This window comes from Rissa tridactyla, chromosome 7 (assembly GCF_028500815.1).
Source record: "Rissa tridactyla isolate bRisTri1 chromosome 7, bRisTri1.patW.cur.20221130, whole genome shotgun sequence".
Lineage (NCBI taxonomy): Eukaryota > Metazoa > Chordata > Aves > Charadriiformes > Laridae > Rissa > Rissa tridactyla.
In genome coordinates, this window is record NC_071472.1 from 12177628 (window position 1) to 12198385 (window position 20758).

At 38.5% G+C, this 20758-nt stretch overlaps 1 protein-coding gene across 4 annotated transcripts in view; it reads left to right on the forward strand.

Moving 5' to 3' along the window:
• Positions 1–20758, forward strand: part of MYLK (myosin light chain kinase) — a 219919-nt gene that overhangs the window by 45676 nt on the left and 153485 nt on the right. For all 4 annotated transcript variants that reach the window (XM_054210264.1, XM_054210267.1, XM_054210266.1 and 1 more), the window contains exon 2: positions 17727–17884. In XM_054210264.1, coding sequence (XP_054066239.1) covers positions 17727–17884 — 158 coding nt within the window. The remainder of the gene's footprint in view (positions 1–17726; positions 17885–20758) is intronic.

Genomic DNA, 20758 nt, shown 5'->3' on the forward strand with positions numbered 1-20758 from the left:
GGTATTTTGGTGCTCTTCTCTCATCTCTTCAAAGTAATGCTAAGTGGAAGTAGCCATCACTAGTGGTGCTTTATATAGAAAGTCTCTAAGCTTATAAAGCAGAAGAGCAGAAGTGCAATTGGCACCTTTTCATAACAGTGTCTTGAAGATTTGAGGTTGGTGCATGAATCCAGTGTGACTGTAGTTCCTGTCTCCTTTCGATGTGAGAGGAGATAGCCCTGCTGCTCTCCTGACATCTGTTACTGTCCTGTGCTGCCCTGAGGCAACGGAGCATTGCTGAGTGTTGATATTTCCATTATTCCCTTCTTGCTTCTAAATCCCTTTGATCATTGGATCCACATGGTTGAATGCAAGTGGAATTAATATAATTTTAAGCCTCCAGGCTCATTCAATTTAGCATGTCTCTTCCTTCATATGTATTCAATATTAGAGCCTCCTGTTGAACTGAAACCAAATACAGTGTGTTTGTCTGCTTAATTCACTTTACAAGCTCTTAAGATTCTATGCTGCTGTGTCCCAGCTAACATATGTTTAAAAAAACTAGGAGAAGGCTATCTTCATTTTTTTTGTGGCTTTGTGTGGCACAGGAGCAAAGCAGTCACTTGCTGAATCGGACCAGTAGTTTTTCAGTTGAAAAACAATTATTGGGACTAGAGCGGCAAGAATCCCTGCAGCTTTACCCATACAGGCTCAACATGGATCTGTTTTATCCCGTTTCTTCTTGATGTGGGTTTGCATTAAGTTTGGGTTTCAAATTCAGAGAAAAGCCAATATTGGAAGGAAAAATTTGCTGTGATTAGGGGTGGCAACAATAACTGAAATGTTTGCCAACCTCAGGAAACTGGCCTAAGTTTTAGACTTACAAGAAATCATTTAAAATTGGGCAATTTTCTTCTTTATTCAAGTATTTTTTTCAAATGATTTCCAATTGTGATACCAAAAACCTGCAAAAATTGGTTTACTTCATATTTTCTCCAAGACCTCTTCATGCATAGCACCAATAAATCCAGATACTGTATGTCTTTTCCAGGACAGGAGAAACTACCTCTTTGTAGTAAGTTGTTAATAATTGTATCAGATATCTCATGGGCTTAGATAATAGTGCTGGGAAAAGCTGCTCACGTCTGTTGAACTAACATACCAATTCTTATTTGGAATTCTGCTGCATCCTGTAATTGGTTCTTGCTGTTATTCCCTATTAGAAACTTAAAAAATAGAAAATAGATGGAAAATAGGGCAGTAGCGAGTCTTTTTGGTATCTCTCCTGACTGTAGGAATTGCTCTTGCTTTTATTTCTTTCTTTTTTTTTCTTACCCCTCAAGAAGGGGATTATTTTTCTCTTTGTGTTTGTGAGTCTGTGTGTGCCTGAAATACTGATGTTTTGGTGAACATACCGTGTAATGTCATCTTCTAGAATCCTAGAAAACCTGTTTTCTTTGTCACTTGTCAGGCAAACCTTTCAGATGTATGCTGTAGAATTATACATAAGCATCATCGCTGCCTGTGATCACTTGGACAAATGTCCTCAAAACAAAACTGCATCTGGCCACGCATTTTAAAGCTTTAGAGCGTGTTGTGGTATTTGCTTTAATAACAAAGCATAAAGCTGCAACAGGCACCTTACGACAACTTTGCATAATTTCTATAATATATTTTATAGTCAGTCTGTATTTCTGAATGCCTAAACAGCTGCTTGCTAAGGGCTTCTTATGTAGAAATTGTCTGTCATTCCTGGTCATACAGAGTTGACATGAATGACACTTATTGTGCAAATAGTAAAGATGATTAAAAAACAAAGACTCAGACCCTACTGATTTCTTGCAGCAGGGTTTTGATCTGGAGTTGTCAAACGTACTTTTAAAAAAAACAAGTCTCGTAGCTATCTCCAAGGTGAACAGCATCTCGTACCAAATAGGAGATACATTGAGAGAATGGAGGCAGGAAAAAATCACAGACTGAGAGAGAATCAAGATCAGAAACAGAATCTGGTAGTTTGGGCTCCCTGTCCTCCCTTCAAATTAGTAGATCTTGTGTGGACTTTGCCTGGATTACTCTATTTAAAGGTTATCTATTAAAGCAATGAAAAAGATGCTTTGAAATATCTCCACTATTTGAAATATCTCCACTATTTGAAAACAGGACCTAATCTAAAGAAGAAACCTCTTGTTAGCTACTCTACCTCTGGTTTCAGATAACCTAGTCATTCCAAATATGAGGCTATTGCCTCACAGGCAGAAATCATCCATTGTCCTGTACCTCACCAGGCAGACTCCTGGAGGCATATTTTTTCCTGCCAGATAAGAAATAAAATAAATAATGCAGGGTCATTGTGATTGCAGGTCTCACAGAACTGTAGTCCTGTAGTTCATGATTAATTAGTTTACATTGAGCTGCCAGAACTTTTATAGAAAAGATGTGCTACCAGATGTGCTTCTCATATGGACTCACTGTATGTCTTCACAAAGGTAATTCAGAGCTCAGGTTTGAAGCTGATGTGGCAAAGGTGCATGGGAGAGATCTAGCTGATGGGGGAAAAAAGAAAAAACAACAACAACAAACCACCAAACAAACACCCCCCCCCCCCCAAAAAAAAACCCCAAAACAAAAACAACAAAAAAAAACCCCACAAAAAACCCCCAACCCACCCAAAAAACAGAAACAAAAAACAAAGTTTAAAAACTAACACAGCTGTGGCTTCATTGTAATAGCCAGCAGTGTGATACTGTGCAAAACTGACTAAGCAGCAGCACAGGGGAATGCACGATTCGACTAACAAGTAAATATTTTGCAGCACTTTTAGCTGGGGACTGCGGAGACATGTTGGCAGGGAAGGGATCCATGGCCATCAGAAGTAGTAGCAAAGTGATTGCGGTTACAGGAGAAGTAGGAACATTATTTGTGGCATAGGGAAGTCTTCCTGTAATGTGTGACATCCTTATGCTGTTTGTCGGAGCCTGTGTGACAATGCATTGCTGCGGCTGGGTGATAACGAACTCCGATGCTGTGGCATAGTAGGAATTCCACTACAGACCTCTAACTTGCTATGCAAAAAGGTCTTTGTGCTTTTACTGCTGTCTTAGCTTCCTGTGCTATGGATCCTAGAGGTAGTTACTGAGGGTTTAGGATTTGCTGATACTTGTAAAAAAAAAAAAAAATTGCTATATTGATTTGGAGTTTAGTGATGCATGCATCTAGTCTATATATTCATATGGTCTTATTTTTATTAATTACCTTATGTTTATCCCTCCATCTTCACAGCTAGATTCCTCAGCAGCTATAACTGATAAAAAAAATATACCTGTTAAAAAAAAAATTCTCATTCTGATGCCTTTGGATGTAATTTAGTTCTCTTCCCCCCTCTCCCCCCTCCCCCCCTTGAAATAGTTGGGTACTTAGGTGCTTGGTTTCTCTTCGTGAGCGTTTGTGCTCATAGCATTTTTTCAACAATCAATTATTTTGGATGTGATTTTGGAGGCATCTTTAAAAACTGAAGCCTAAGCATTCCATGATCAGCAGACTTGGATATGTATCACATGAGGTGCAAATATTCCAGGAATTTCCTCAGCAAGACCGATCTATGAACTTTCTGTTTGTGTACCTTTGCGGTTTTCAGTGCAATGATTTCTACTCTCTATTTACTGGCTCCAGATATAGATTATCCTTATAATTGTCTCTTTTTGGAAAACACTGTTCTAATAATCACCACGAGAAAATGAAATCTTGTGCAACTGGCCACAGAGCCCTTTGCTAGAATTGTGTCTACGCTGTATCTGTAGGTCCACTGGGAAAAGCAGTTTTCTGTCCTTCGCTCTTACCCCCTCAGTGCTGGTTTCTAGATTCGCGGCATGGAGATTTTTTTTGTCTAAAAGGGGATTTTTGTGGTTTATAGAACTCTCATTCCAACTTGACACTTTCTGTGAAATTTCATAGGGTAACTTTCTGGTTGTTCCTGGTATAGGAAAAGAGACTCTGCTTAAAAGGAAAATGGTATGGATTTTATTGATATCTTCTCCCTTTCCCTCTCCCCAAGCTTTAAAACATTCTTTGAACTTTTTAATCCCACTGATACTAATCAAAGATCAGGTTTCCAATTTCTTTTGTTATTTCCAAGTTAATCAAGAACCTCTTGTTCATTGACACCTTCTAGAACTGAGGCGTGCTGTTACTCTTTTAATTGATAAATGCTATCCCAAGGCACATCTGGTTTGGAGATTCTCTGCAGTGTTTAAAAGTGCACCCAGTTCTAAACTGGTTTTCGGATCCTGCAGAGATCTCTATTGAGTGCACAGAAGTCTCCTGGCAAGTGCTTGTAAATGAAGGACTTGCCTTGGACCTGGCTCCCTATTCAGGTCTCATTAAAGGCACTGGCAGTCTTTCTACTGACTTCAGCAAATTCGAAGTGACACGATGTTATTTTGTCTGTTCCTCACTTCAGATATACTACTCATGGAATAAAATGTGTGACCAGGAACAAAACACAGAAACTGGCTGGGTTCTGCCCTCTGTCCTCCATGGCTGAAATTGGTTGTCAGAATAAATTTGACAGAGAGATCAAATTTTAATCTCAATTAGGACTTCAGTATCCTGGTTTGTTAAGACGTTTCAGTATCTCAGTGTGGTAGTGGGGAGCTAATTTAAGGGGAGGAGGGGGATGATTCCCTTAATCTATCATTAAAGAAGAAATCTCTGTCAGGAACTGCATGCAAAAGGAACTAAAAAGAGAATGGAGAAAACATGAACAAGTTTTGTATATGCAATAGATACAAAAGTTCATGGGTTGTGAAGTGTCAGCAGCGTTTGAAGAACTAGCTTTTTTCAAAATCTTCTGTAATGCTTTATCTTAAAGAGAAGAATGCATTTCTCTGTTTCTAATGTCAACGTTGCACATTTTTATTCACATCTGTGTAAACACTTGGATAATTGGCGTCTTTCTGACCTGCTCACTTTCAGTATTGGCATCCAGTGCGGTTGTTGGGATCTCATATAAAAGAGAATTGCCTCAGACTGGCAACTAGACAGATTGAGGCACTTGGGTGTGGAGAAATATAAAACACTGCAAACAACAAAACTTAAAAAATCGGGGGATGGGGTGGGTGGGGAGGGGTGAGAAAGACTCTTCAACAACCAACTCTGTGGGTGAAAGTCAGTCAAAAGAAGCTTTTTTGAACCTCAGTCATTCTTGGATTTTTTGTCTGTTCTTACATAAGGTGAGAGGGGGGAAATCAAAGAAAATGGCCTGAAGTTCATTCAGTTAAAGCTGTAGAATTCAACGACAGAGCTATCATGGTTCTCAACCATACTGCCAGTACAACTGAATATTGGTTGGCCTTTGACAGCCTTCATCTTATGTTCTTTGTTATATTCTCTTTGCTGCGTGACCATACTCTTCCCTGCTTCTCAGTGCCTTTCTGCATCCTAAGAGTTGTCTTTTTAATTTCCTGTTGATTTTTTTTCCTTCTTATTCTCTTTTTTGCTTTTAATCTCAGTTCTTCCTTTTTTTTTTTTTCTCTCCTCTGTTCTTTCCTTGATCATCTCTGTCTGGCTGTGACGTGAAATGGTATTCACCTCCCATCTTTCACTGCCCATGAGGAGAGCTAGGCCAGTTACTCCCAGTGTGACAGACAAGTTGATGTGACTGACAAGATCAAGCCTCTATATAACATACTCACAAGAGCATCGCAGTGCTATGCCTTGCTCAATTTTGACCTTTTAAAAAGGGATAGGAAAACTTTTGCTTCATGGACATTATGGAAAGATTTTATTATTCCTACCGCTTTTTTCCTTGCTGGTAGAGTAAATGTTAGTATTTTCATTGAACAGATATACTGCGTAAAGAGGGGCTGAGGATTGGATGGGGCCCAAATTTCACAAGAAGAGCCATTCTAATGAATTTCCACGCAGAAGGAAAATGGGCCTTTCTTGTGTTTGTCTCCCAGTTGGAAGCAGAGCAGTCAGGACAGACTTGGATCTCAGACCTGAGTCCAACCAGTTTCCTGTTCATACCAGCCCCACTGAAATGTGAAGAGGCTCCAAACCACTGTTTCACATTTGAATCTTCTTTTACACGCACTCTTAAGGCAATAGCTTCGAGAACACGCATTGTGTGCTTTTGTAGAACATAGCTGAAGAAATGTGATGTGACTCAAGTAACTTAGTGCAACTTACAAACCTAATAAAAAGTATGTAAAAACTTTATCATGCAGTGAGGTGTTTTAATGTAACAGGGCAGTTTCTCTGTTTGAAAATGGAAGTGTCTTTAAAGGCAATGATTCCTTTGTCTGCATGTCTCACTGCAGTCTCACATGAAAGCTGTATTCACTTGTTATCAGAAATGGACATTTGGCTGAGATTTGCAAACTGGTGCTTAAGTAAGATTAAACCAGATTCCTTCTGTCTTCCCCCTCCTCACTAAGCTGTGCAGTGTTAATGATTTATATATTGATATTGTTGTTGGTTTCATAGGCTGGTTTTTTTTTTCACCTTACAACAGTTGTTTCTGTTCAGATTTATAGTGTTCTCTACAGAATAATAGCTGTCTTGCTGGCCCATATCCAGCATGTGAAAGTCTTATATTGTAGTCCAAATTTAACATCAATTGTCAGATGAATCATGGAGTCATGGGATTGGAAGGGACTTCATAAGGCCATCCAGTCTTTCCCATGTCCAAAGCTAAATCAGCTGTACATGTCATTCCTGACAGGCATTTGTATGGCTTCCAGCACTGAAGACTCCACGGACTTATTGAGCAATGATTCAATTTTTATTTATTAATTTTTTCCCTAATGTCTAAATTGTCCCTGGTACAATTAAAAGCTTATGACTTCACATTTTGTTTTCCCATGTACACTGAGAATAAATTTGTCTTCATTTTCTTTGCAGCAAGCTGTGAAGTGTTTGAATATAGTTACCACCTTAACTTCTCTGCCTAGTGGGGCCCATTTGGGGTGTTATTCCATTTAAGAATTAATAAAAAGTGCTACCACTTCTTGTTTGTTTGTTTCCAAAGTCTCCAGCTGGTTCAGGCTTGGAGTGCAGCATGCAGCACTGGATGTGGAACCTTACTAGCCATGAGAAGAGCAGACGGATGGCTTCAGTGTTAGGAGTTGGTCTTGTTTGATTACCTTTGGATGGCAGAGGTAAAATAGAAAAGAAGTGTCCAGCTCAAAGGATACATGTAGGGCTTCACATTTCATCATAACTTCTTGATGATCTCTGGTACAGCTCTCCTGGATGTCACTCTTAAAGCTTTCACTTTCTTTCTATGAATAGAGACAGGAAGAAGGTCACAGGAAGCTGTCCTGTGTCAGATAGGTAATGTGCGGTTGAGGGTGTTGTGGACCCAACTGTAAGCTCATTCTCTCTAGCAGACATTGCTTTATCAGGAAGTTTTGAGAGCTGTTATCCTGTAGAAAAATTTCTTCTGTGATCTAATCGTAGGTGTTCTTGTCAGTGCTGTAACTGTCTGACTGTCTGCATCTTGCAGCAATAAGTATTGCATGCTATCTAGTGCTTTTATGAAATAAACCCAACTCTTTATTAATTAAGAAAAAAAGATATTGTCATTGTATAGCCCCATCTTGCATCTAGGCTGTAACTTTTTTGGCAAGGTGGTGTTTCTGTTTGCTTTGCAGTGCTAAATATATTGTTATGGATTGATGTATAACCGATGATTGTTGGCTTGCATACATGAACAAAACTGCTACTTCCAGAAAAAATAAACTTGCAGGAGAACCTTATCGGTTAGGTTTTCTGCTGACAGTTAATGGGACTTCATAGAATGGAAGGCAGCATGGAATTTGGCCTTGTGCAGCGTATCTCAGCATGAAAAACCAGTGGCTCTTTCAAATGAAGAACCTAATTCCTTTAGTATTAAGTATTTGCAGTATAATTTGAAACTTAGTGATGTTTATCCATGGCCCAGTCTATCCCTGGCTGAAGTGAACAGGTTTCTTTCCAACATTACCCCAGGGTTCACACACCTCAGCCAGTAGAGTGCATGTGTTCATTTTCCCAAATGGCATAGAACTTGGCGGACTTGGGTCTCTTTTTGTTTTTTGAGTTCTGGCTATATTTGAAACTAAAGCACAGAGCAAGATTTACAGGCTAAAAATTCTGTGTTTTATAAACGACAAATCTTCCATGACTCAACTTTCATGCAATTTTATAGCCCTACTGGCTTGGAAATGGGCAATAGCAACTGGCCACCTGCAGTATCAGCATCAAGGAAAATGAATGTTGTGGTTACTCTTTGAAACCTGGAACCGAAAAAAAAAGGGGGGGGTGGTTAAAAAAAACCGAACAGACAACTCACTGTAATCTGCTATAATGTTCTACCACTGCTAAGACATCAGAAAAATATAACTTTTTCTATAAAAACATTTTATTTAAATCAAATTGTAGGCAGACCTTTCAAAACTTGTCCTATGCTAACTTGCGCCAGAATGAAACTTGTTAGCTCTGATAGAAGCCTTGCTGAAACCTGCACTCAGATAAAAGGAGTTACCTTACAAAAGAAATAGGAAATAAGATTTTTCTTTCTTTTTAAAAGATTAATTTTTTATTCAGTCCTTGGATCTTTGACATCTGGATTTTACCTTTTTTTTTTATTGTCTCCTAGCTCGCTAGTCTATTGTCTATAGTGCTTAGTCTTATACTAAATAAATATTTATACTAAGTCATTGAAGCACTGAATCATTCTTCTTTCTCATTCCTGGGAGAGTTAATACATATAAATGACTTCTAAGGGGCTTAGATGGAAGGTACTGTTTAAGTGACAAGTACTGCTCTTTGCGAAGCAGTATTATTGGGTTTGTGTATGTTGAGTATTAAGGTCTGAAGCCAGAGCTGTAGCTGCAAATTTGTGCTTGTGTACTTGAAACTTCATGTTATTATCAGCTTATACTGACACGCTTCACCTCCACGTGGTTGCCACTGGCACTAAAAGTTTTATTCTAGAATTGCAAGTTACATTTCCAAAAGGCTTCAAGCGTCTATTCCAAATGTCTCATCCAAGTCCTCTTAAATCTATAGTCAGCTGGGATTCCCAACTGATCCTCAGATATTCTGTGTTGATCAGCCACTGATGCTGCATGCATGAGTTGGAGAGAGGAAAAAGGTGGGAAATTCTCATCTGCTTTGTGAAGATGACCAGAAACAAATGTCTTCCTACAGGTTTCTCTGCTACTTGCATCAGTGTATGTCCTGAAAGGTAGCACAGCACTGGGAAAATTGTTTTGCTTCCTGCAAAAATAGGCTAGTAGTCCAGGTCCTCTGTTCAGTGATCAAGGCCATACTCACACCCAGTAGTCTCCCTGAATTTTGGATGATTGTGGAACACGTGTATTTCTATCATAAACACTGACTTCTACCAGTTATTTTTTGTACTTGTACAGCATAAGATACAACGTACAAATTAAGTAGAAGGGTTTATTGGTAAAATGAGGGCTGGTGTGATCTCTCTTTCTTCAGATATTTTAAGTGTATGCTCTGCATATGCTGAAAATCCTTCTTTAAAAGGTATTATTAGAAGTCTGTTCCTTTATGAGGCCAGCTGTCAGTGATGAAATTCAGATTGAGATTTTTAGTCCAAACGTTCCTGAGGCTAAGGTGTTTGGATTTTGGTATATATTGAGTACTAGACATGACCCTTTAAAGGAAAACCAGTAGAATTTTATTGTCAGTGACCTTCTGCTTAGTACACTCAAAACTTTTCTGGAGGGTGCCTTTTTTTTTTTTTAATGTTGCTTATAAACTAAAATCGTAGCAGGTTTTGAAGTCAGATTGAATTACTCTCCCCAGTGTGCTTCTATAGGAAGCCACTTTGGAATTGTCAAGAACGAGCCCAACTTGCATCCCATTTGCCATCTGGATTTCCCTCTGGCTTCAATTTGCTGCTATAAAATAATTCTTAGGTATGGATGCTGTACTGAACCTGCCCAACGCATGTCACATTTAGTTACTCATATTTCTTATAAGATAACAGCTGCAAAGAAGCTGTGTTTCTTGTGGTCTCTCCTGATTTACTGCTTCTTAATCTGATGTTTCAAATTAAACATGCAAGGTTTTGAGTCTTAAAATGTCATTGCATTCTTTTAAGACACATGTTCTGCTTTTTTGTAATGGGCATGTTTTTTCTTAAAGTTTAATGCTCAGTGGTTATGGAATAATTGAATAATGTAGCACGTCTGTTTATAATCAAGATGAGTATATGTTACCAAAGGTATACATCCATTTCACTCTTTTTATTTGTTTTTCCACATCCTCCCTTGTAGCTGAAATACCCTTTGCAGCTACTTTAATATATCAATAAACCTTTAAGGTGCAATTGTGCAAGGGCACGTATCAGGGCTCATGTTAAATATGATCTGTGGCAGCAACATGAGTACTGACAGTAGGTGAAGTTAGATATCTGTACAGATCCAGTGGGCCTGGTATCTTTAGTACCCTAAACAGCACTGTGAAACTGAGAAAAATTAGAGGATGTTTACAACCGTGTGTATCTGCAAGAAAGTCCTATCCTTGCTAGCGATTTCTTTGCTAGGTGGCAGAGCCAGGAAGGGCATGATTTTCTCTTTCCTCAATAAGAACACATGGGAATTTGGTGGTTTTTTTCTTATATGATTTATATAAGTAAAGGTTTATGACTGCCGCCCTTGTGCTCTAATGAACCTATCTTTAAATAAATGTAGGTCATTTAGCATCATCTTGAGTTATTCTTTCACATGAGATCAGGATGAAATTCCTCACCTAGTTATGTGACTACCAAAGAAACCATTTCAGGGTAAAGCTCATACTATGTTAGTAATGCAAATATAATAAACGCAACAAATTTATTGATTAGGAAGATTTTCTTCTTAGCTCTCTCTCTGATCTCCTAAAAATAATTCAGTTCTGCGTCACACAAGCTGTATAACAACATCTTTTTGTCTCTTTCAGAGACTTATCAGCTGACTGTTAATTATGAAGTTTGTTCTCAGTCACACTGGCTTAGCCACTTTTACTTATGGACACTTCTACAGTAGCCACTGTTATGAGTTGCATGTTCAACAAAAGCTGCCCAATGCATGTCACATCTAGTTACTCATACTAAATACATGATACTGAGTATCATACAAGCCCTGAAAGAGTATGTAGGAAGAGTTGTCCTTTTTCTTGCAAGGATATCCAAGACATATAGTAGACTAAAAGAAGTCTGCCACAAAACACTTTTGTTATCTTATCTCAAACAGTGTAGCCCAAACCCTAGAATATTTCACAGTGCTACATCAGAAAATGACCTAGCTTCATTTCAGAAAGCTCTAACTACACTTTGTAGCTCAAACTCTACATCACAATCTCACATGCATACATCTCCTTTGGAGCTTGACAGTATTTCAGTCTTTAAAGCAGCCTGGAGAACATTATTGTATTGTAATAAAACATAGGGGCTGCAATCGTATTTTGTCAAAATGAGCACCTGGAACAGCTTGAACCTGTTCTTTCTTGTTTCTGTGTTCAAGCAAGATTCTTGCTAATGCAGAGCCTCATGGCTGACTTACGGAGTGTGCAATCCAAGGCACTAAAACGATGGGATCTGAAGAACTTGCTTACTTCTGTGAAAATCTTTGACACAATGGCCCCAAATGAAATTGTAATTTAGTTTGGAAATTTTTTTGCTGTCACTTTAGGGAGCCTAAGCTTTAGCACAAATTGCAAGTTGATCTGTAATTCCAGTTTGTGTGGGATAGTTATGCAAATGCATATTGTGGGAATATACCCAGGGATTTTACATGCATGGTGTTGCCAAAACTTAAGCTTGCAAAATTTTTGGATCATGGAGTTGTGCGTGAAGATTTGGCATCTGATCCTGTTCTTACTGCCATGTCTAATAATCACTATCAAATTTTACTGGGAAAAGGATAGGACGTTTAGGAGTCTGGGTTGAAAATGCCTTGGAAAATTTTTATGATGAAAGGGCTTTTCTAGAAACCAGGTATGTAGAGAACAAGTGAGATGATGATGATCATCATCATCGTTTATGGATGAGACAAGAGAGGAAGAATGCCCAGCTGAGTCAGGATAGATACAAAATCTCACTTGCTCCCATAGTGTCAGGACACGTTCTGAGGCTTTGCCTGACCCACAATGATTAGCAAGAACTACAAATAGCAGAGCACAGGCACAACAAGATCTGAACATCACAAAAGCATGATCTGTGGACGGTATCCTATTGTTCCCTTAGAAAAATAAAAGATGTATTTCTCTTGTATTAATAGTGTGGCCAGTTCAATTTAGTCCTCCTTGCACCAGCATAATCTTGGTCCGGTTTCTTTACCAGAGCCCAATACCTGTTATAATTACTGGGTCTGAAGGAGAGGCTCCTCAGAATACGTGGCTACGATTGGTGAGGTTACAAGTCCCTTGCTTCCTGTTCTGTCTTCCATCCTCCTCCCATCTGCTAAATCTACACATGACTTCATCACCTTTGCTGGTCCTCTAGTGGTTTATTGTTCTCCCTACATGCTGTTTGTTGGGTACCAGTAGCTGACAGAGGCAGGATGCTTCTTTGTGTGGTCTCGTAGGGTAAGGCTGAAAAGATACTCACAAGTCATATGGATGCAAAAATTCATTTCTGTAGTTCTGTGCAGAATTTGTTCAGCTACAGATTTGTATAGAAGTATGGTAACCACATGTTAGTCGTTGTGGTAAAGAAAGAAGCTGTAGGAAAGGAAATAAGGTGTGTGAAAAGGGGAAGCTGTTAAACAGGTTTAGAAATGAAAGAAACTTTTAAATACTGAAGGTTTTGAAGCATAATGGATAACATTTAGTCCTAGCAAAACTCTGTTGAATTCAGTGATCTGTGTAAGGGAATAAATTTAACCTAGTGTTTTAAAATGTGTGCTTTTTGAAAACACGCCCTGATTGATTTACAAAAAAAAGAAATCTATAATGAGATCCAGCTTCCTGTGAGTTTATGGTAATTTTGTGCCTTTTGCTAGTTATGCTATTTATGTGGTCCTATTACTCCCACCCTCTAATATAGTTATCCTCAGAGCACTTCTTTGTGGTAAGGAAGTACAATAATCCCCACTTTACAAATGGGGAGCCATGGCAAAACAGAGGCTTAGTGACTTGCCTGAGGTCATTCAGGCAGCCCGTTACAGAGCAGGGAATTCAACCAGGACTCCCAAACAGCAGAAAAATGCTCTAACCCCTCGGCTGTCTGTCCTTTTGCTCCTATCTTTAAAGAGCTCAAAAGGTTCTATCCAGATTTCAGAGGTGGTTCAGAGGTTATTGAAGGCAGTCTGGCTAAAATAACAGAATAGCTGGACCAAGTAAAAATGTGCTGCTTAGGTGTAGAGTTGCGATATGAGTAAGTCAAATAAAGGTTTTTCAGCTGGCAGCTCTGGTTTCCTCTCACTTGCATGAGCTTGCTCTGTCATATGTACACACATGCCCTCTCTGCAACTCATTTCTCTTCTGCCTCAGAGGAAGGATTTGGTAAAAGGAAATTAGTATAATTAAATGGTTACATAGGAAGATGATGGTAAGTATTTACTTGTATAAAATAGGTAGAGGAGAAAAACTATGAGGTGGATTTCTAAGTGTTTGCTTTTTTGGGGTTTATTTTTGTGAGCAGAGTACTGAGTGACAGAGATTTGTTCCTAACAGAAAAAGCTTGAAACACATTAGTCTGCTTTGGTATTAGAAAGATTAGAGGACACACTAAGAATTTGTCAGGATTTATGTGCTTTTTAGAAAGGATTAAGAATAAAAAAAATACAGATTAGAAATGCTGTCTAACCACTTCACTAGCCTACAAGCCAACATTTGCATGGTGGTTTTCTTTTATGTTTAATACCACAATGTTTGTGTTGCAACTTCAGTTACAGTTGGTTTTGTTTAAAGACCCATAGTCGAGGTGCGCACAGCACGTGAAATGAAAACGTTATGAGTTCATGTAGCATCCTTGAAATCTTATTCAGCAGGAAGCTTGAAATACTTAAGAAAAAGATTTTAGGGATGGGTTTATTCTAGAAAGTTGCTTAAATAAAAGAAAAAAAAAATCAGAAACATTCCATAGCTTTTAAGTATCTGCTTTCTTCTTGTCTATCAAATTGTAAGCTTGAACAAGATTTGTTCTCTGGAACACTATTTCTTTAAAACATTTGCACATGGCAGTTCCATAGTAACACCAGACAGCACAACATGAAATTATTTGTTTGTGAACAGAACTGTTAAACATCCTCTAAGCTGAAAAAAAAACTTCAAAACTTCCTAATTATTTACTATAAGCATCTTCAGCATACATAGTTAATTAAAGTCAGACTGCTAAATGTGGATGATTAGAAGCTTATGTTGCTGTAAAACTGCTTGTGCTGATTTGAGCTAATATTCATTTATAAATTCAATCCTATTTAGACACTTTATTTAGAAAAATATAAAACCATGCAAGATGTGCTTACAGAAAAGACTAGCTATTACTTTATTTTATGCTTTACGGTCCTACTATATTAGGCATCAATTTGTTGACGGTTTTTGGCATCTTAGTAACCTGACCAGTAAGAGTACCTTAGCTGTTCAGGATGGTTTTTTTTTCTTTCTACTTTCTCCCCACCCCCCAAGTAATTTTGTGTAGAGCTTGATTGAATAGCCAGAGAAATCAGTGGAAAGCTGGTGTTGGTCTTTAGCTCAGTCTTTTCATCAAAGGGTCTTTCCTAGCCACTGGACGTTTCGTTCAATGCAGTCCGGAGATGCTTGAGCCCAGTGATGCTTGGAGGATGAGCTTATGTTGAATACAGTGTATTTTCCAGGCATGTGCCAGTGGCTCTTTTTCAGGTACTTGGTGAATTTGGTCTTGTAGCATACCCAGTGTGGAGGCTTCTGTGTGTAAGCAGGTGTCATGCCTAACAAATTCCTTAAAGTTGTCCTGCATAAGCAGTGCTTTGTACCTAAGGACAGATATTTGAAAATTTTGTCCCTACAGGATAGTCCTGTAAGCATCTGCAGTGCATGTAGTTTCCTCTTTTGCTTGTTTCAGCCGCTATAATGACATTGACCAAAACAGAGTTCCATTTGCATGGGTGAATATCAAGTTTGAATTGGATTCTGGATGTTGTCTGTTTTTGTTTTGTTTTCAATTTTGCTACTCTTACAATATTATTTTAAAACCAAAATTTAGTTTCTGAACAATGTGCTATTAATTTCAGAGTTTAGTCAGTTAGAAGAGGCCTGGCTAAAAAGTAAAATTACAAACCAGAAAATTGGTTCTGTTTTACCTCAAACCAGGACAGGAAGCAGATACAAAATTATCAACATCATATCCTAAAAGTGACAAAAGGTCATAGTTGATATTTATGACAATTTGAGATTTGAAAAATGTTTGTTCTTAATCTGTAAAGAAAAATAAATCTTAAGAAAGTGCTGGCAAACGTGTGCTCTGTGACAAAGACGATTCTGTGACTGAGTGTATATCAGTTTACAGCTGTGTAATTGATTGAAAGTCTCCTGGGATAATCTGTAGTTTACTGCAGTGACTGTTCTGAGCGGAGAACTGAGCTTGGAGTCTTGTTCTTAACGAAAGAACAATTAATTGAAATAATAATTCTTCACTTTTTCAGGCAAATGGTTTTTCATTGCAGTGACTATAGCTGTGAGAGACTGTCATTCTTTGTTAGGGTGCTAAAGTACATTTGTTAGAAAAGAAGGAAGTCTTTGATTTCATCTCATGTCTCTGGAATACGGTGTCTTCCATATTTAAATTATATTATGATTTCATATAGTTCTTTAAGTAAGGTACAAAGATAATTTTTTGGGGGGGGGTCTGTTTCTGTTTTAAAGAGTTGCTTATCCTGGAAAGGGAGACGTGCCGTGCTCTCAAATGACGGTGCCAATACAGAGATTCACTGCAAGATTAACTCTCGTGTAAATGAAAGCAGAATTTCTCAGTTTAAAGCTTTGCACCATGGTTAAGGAAATCATCTTTATTCCATTTATGTGTTAGTCTCAGCAATTCAACTGTTAGAAACAATAGAGGATTTTCTGGGTTTTTTTGTATGTTGATATACAGAAATGCTAAAAGAACACAATTCCAGAAGAAACCCAAAGTCCACGTCATCTGGATTCTTATGAATGAGGAAGGAGATTTCAAGTAGTTTTTTAAAATCTGTGTGCATAAATAATTTAACTGATATCTTGGAAGGATTTGCCTTCTAAACCATAGTTCCTGACAAGCGCATACTGTGAAGCAGAAAGCTCTGTGGCTTAGAACAAAACACCCTTTGGAGGTGCCTCTTTCTCTCTGTTGACTATGAGGAGCTAAACTTCTAGTTCAGGTTAAACATCTAACTTTTAGACTACTAACTTCCATGAGAGGAGCTGCCCTCTTAAACTGTTTTTGATCAATGTAGAGAAGGTGTTTCTGTATGTTCAAGGAGCACATAAGCTATACTGTATGGAAAACTATATTCTCAGACGCATACATGTGACATTGGAATGTAAGTCCTAAATGAATGTTTTGTGTTCCCCTGCTCCCCAAATAACTGCAGCCTGTTCTAGAAAAAGCATCCTTCATACAGTCAGGAATAATGTAGCCCTAGTTTAATTGTTTTGGTTTTTTTTTCTCCTGTTCAAATTGAGGTTTCACTTTTTACTCAAGTATTATCTATTGTAACTTTCATCAGAATCAGATGAATAAATGCATAGTCTGTCATAGATTGGTGTGTATGGCAGAGGATTATGACTGGAAGCCCAGTGTTCTTCATTGGTTCAACATGACCTATTGGTGGGTCAAGCCATTTCTCAGGGTTTTTTTAGGTGTTAAACTTGTCTATTAAATAGGTATATTACAGTGGGGGCTTCTAATTTACATAGATGATTCAAGGAATTAGTACTAGGGTCAGCTACTATTTTTTTCTGAAAAACCTGAAATTTTACTTTTCAAAAATATAATAATTCTTGCTTTCTGTTAGGAAGTATGAAAGCTGTTAGGAAGTTGTTAGGAAGTTGAAAGCTGTTAGGAAGTATGAAAGTGTGTAGCAGAACAATCATCCCTGAAGCAGATATCTGTAATGAGGTCTCTAAAATGCCATTTTGTAGCATTATGAACTTTGGCCTCTGTGCCGTTTTACTAGTCTATGTGCTGTAGATGGATTTGCAGTAAAGTAGAGACTTGGAATTTCTGCAAAAGTATTTGTTATGTTCTAGCTGTACTTTGGAGGGAGATATCCAGATATTTCTTAAGACCTTGAAAGCATGGTATGAAAAATCAGATTTTCCACATTCCCGCTTGCAACTTAATTCCAGTGCAAACAGAGGTCTTTTTATTTCATAAGTACTTGTTTAACACTGGCTCTGCTTCTGAGACTTATTGATTTTGGTGTATTCTAGGCCAGGAAAATCAAAGTCACATTGTGAAAATATCTTCCTGAAATAAGTTATTACCTTTTAATGCAGTTGTAAAGGATAACTTTTTGGTTAAGGTTCTGGCCTGTGACTTGAGAGTTCAAACTGAGTTCAGCTCAAGGCTGTGACCCTGACCGCAACTGTAGGCACACCAGGCAATCTTCCTGGGTCTCAGTTCCCCACCTAGAAAGCAGCAGTTGTCACCTCAGTCTGAAGACTTACTGTGTATACAAATATAGCATGCAGGTAGAACACTCTGCTCCTGATATGATTCTTGGCTGTTACTGTAATGTAAGCAATTAACCATCATAACTTCAGTATTACCACTTGTTTCTCTTTTACAGTCCACACCATGGGGGATGTGAAATTGGTGACATCTACTCGAGTCTCCAAAACCTCCCTGACACTCAGCCCCCCTGTCCCTGCTGAAGCACCAGCATTTACTCTTCCTCCTCGGAATATCCGAGTGCAGCTCGGAGCCACAGCAAGATTTGAGGGGAAGGTAAGAAACAGATGATGGATGGCTTCTCCATTTGGTTTTGCCCTTTCCTGAAACTGCCTAGTAGGCAGCAAAGATAATGAAGTTGCCTCTGCAATAGAGGACATTTACTCAAGATGGATATACCTGTGTTTACCTTCCTGAGGAGGCCAGGAGTATTACAGGGGTGTTTCTGAATAGAGGAGAGTGTTGCAAAACCTCAGTATGTGCTAAGTATAACCTAGTTGAGCATGCCAGGCAGTGAGTGTAGTATCAGTGGAAAACTGCTTCAAGAGCTGTCTCTAATCAGAGAGTACATATTCTCCTACTGCATATTCATCTCCGTGCATCTCAAGTCTGTCTGTTTGTGAAACTTCATGTGTAACACGAATCTAACCCTGCTGCAGCATGGTCTTCCTAGTAGTCAAGCTAGGAATCTGTAAAGAGAGTTGAGACATTTTTGTATCTGCACCACCTGCCCTACATGCTGTTAATCTGAAAGCAAAAAGAGCATTTTCAGAGGAAAGATTGATTTGTTCAAGCAAACTTGTTAATTCATGGGGTTTAAAAGAGTGTGTAGTGGGGTGAGGATCCCAGATTTCTCCCCTTCCCCTCATGCTTGGGACATTGAATTGTCCTTACTGGCATCCATGTTTCTTTCGAGCTCCAATCCTGGTATGATCTCTTCCTTGTTCTATCTATCTTCCTTTCCCCTCCCTTAACCCAAATCTTTTTCCTGGAGCTGCCAGTTTTCCCTCTCAGCCCTTTCAGCTTCCTTCTGTCCACGTCACGCTCCAATTGCATGCTGACAGCTATATCATCACACTGACCGCACTTTCAGTCTTTGAAGTGGTGGGACTTGTCTGACAGAGGCAGGAAACTGCAACTTTACTGTAACAAAAGCAAGGGCTAGAAGGAATTTGGGAAATTCATAACTTCTGAAACTCTAATTTAAACAGAGGGCCGGTAGAGGGCATCTGATATTTATCTTATTTGTTCATGCAAGAGCAGGCCAGGAACTGGGATTTTTCAACAGGAACTGGGCAGAAAAACAATTTTTGGAGTATATAAATTTTTAAGTGCAAAACCAAAACTCAGAAGTAATTCTTGGATTTGACTTTTTGAAGAAAAGTTGATATTTTTCATAGAAAGATAATTTCAATGAATGTGTTTTAAACCAAAGAACAGGTTTTTATCAAACTCTTAGAAAGATTTTTTTTAAAAAAAAAAGCGCTTACTTTTATTATGAATTTAATCACTAGTCAGAAACCGTCTGTCTGTATGACACTCGACAGTCCTAGTGAGGACATCTTACTGTTTTTATCCCTCTCCCCCCTTATTATTATCCCTCCCCACCTTGTTATTTTATCCCTCCCCTCCTTAATTATTATGTTATAATAATTGTAAGAGAGTAACGGAGAGTAGCATGTTCTCATTATCTTATGCAAGAAAAATCAGTTTTTTAATTACAATACTGACTATTAAAATTGAGCCTGTGTGATCTGTTTATAATGTGACATGGTTGAGGAGATTGTGTTTGGTTCTGTTGTTTATAACAGATGGGTTAGACTTAGTATTTTGTTTGTGCTCCTAGTCTAGTAACATGGGCAGGGTGAGGGGGACCGCAACAGTACAGTTTGAAAGGACACTGTCACTTAATAGGTGCAGCAGCCTGCAGAGCTTTTATCATCTGGGTCCATCTTCAGTTGCTTAGTGCAATGTGGCCTTTTCGGTCACTTTAATATTCCAGAGGTTCAGAAGGACAGTGGACCTGTTCAGAAGCACAATATTAATAAAAACAATTTTTTAAGATTTAGTAATAGAGGTAGCTACTGAACATACTTAGGTTTTTCTATCCTGGAAAATAGGCTACAGATGTTATGATGGGTTGCTGCTGATACTCTGCTTCATCACACAGTATAAATATTAAACTCGACTCAGGCTAAATAAAACTAAAAAGTTTTAAAAATGGCTAGACAGGAGATTTTCTTCAAAGAGTTCCTTTGCAGTGGAATTTATCTTATCAGAAAGAACCAACATTTTGAGAATCCAAGACAGGATATAAATCTGATATTGTGATGATCTTGTACTCTCATTAGGCGAACAAGGAAGAGAGGGCCCCAGAATCAAACTTGTCGCTTTTCTTTTCCATTGACATGTAAGATGAGTCGTGTGAAATGGCAGTTCAAGATCAAGGAGAGTGCAGAAATTGAGAAATAGCCCATAAATGTAGGAAACTGGAGGTAGAAAGGAACTGTAGTTGCCATTAACGAAAATCCTTTTTTTTTTTTTTTTTTGTTTTTCTGTTCCTCCCACTACCACCCTGGTTTTCTTACTAAAATCTCAACAAGTTTATCTGTATCTGTCTGCATATCTCAGTTTTCCAATGTGACCTTAGTGTAAAAAGTTAGCTCATCATCTTTCAAGTGTATGAGTGTGATTTTGGCCTGGAGCACCAACCGAGGGGTGGAACCACTTAGTAAGGCAAAGGCAAGGTTACTTTCCCTAGATGCTCCCCATACCACAAACTACAGATTTCCATAACTTTGCATGTTTTTGTGCCTACCTGATTTCTTAGTATCCTGTTTACTGGTATTTCCGAGACTACAGGCTCAGTGACTTAAGGTTGAAGCTTGTCTTATGTCTCAAACTCCATACTTCCTGTGAAGACCTCCTCCTTCATACTTAGAAATTTGACTTCTGTATGGCAAACAACTTTATCCAGCTATAAGTTAACCGCTGTAACTGTTTAGAGGGGAAGATACGTCTCCATTATAGAACCTAGCAGTTATTTAAATGTTGCCCTGACTGCACCCCACATCCACCTATACCCACAGCTTAAGTGTTGCTCTCAGCCTGAATTGTCCCAACCTAGTGTTAAGGCTCAGGTTGAGCTTT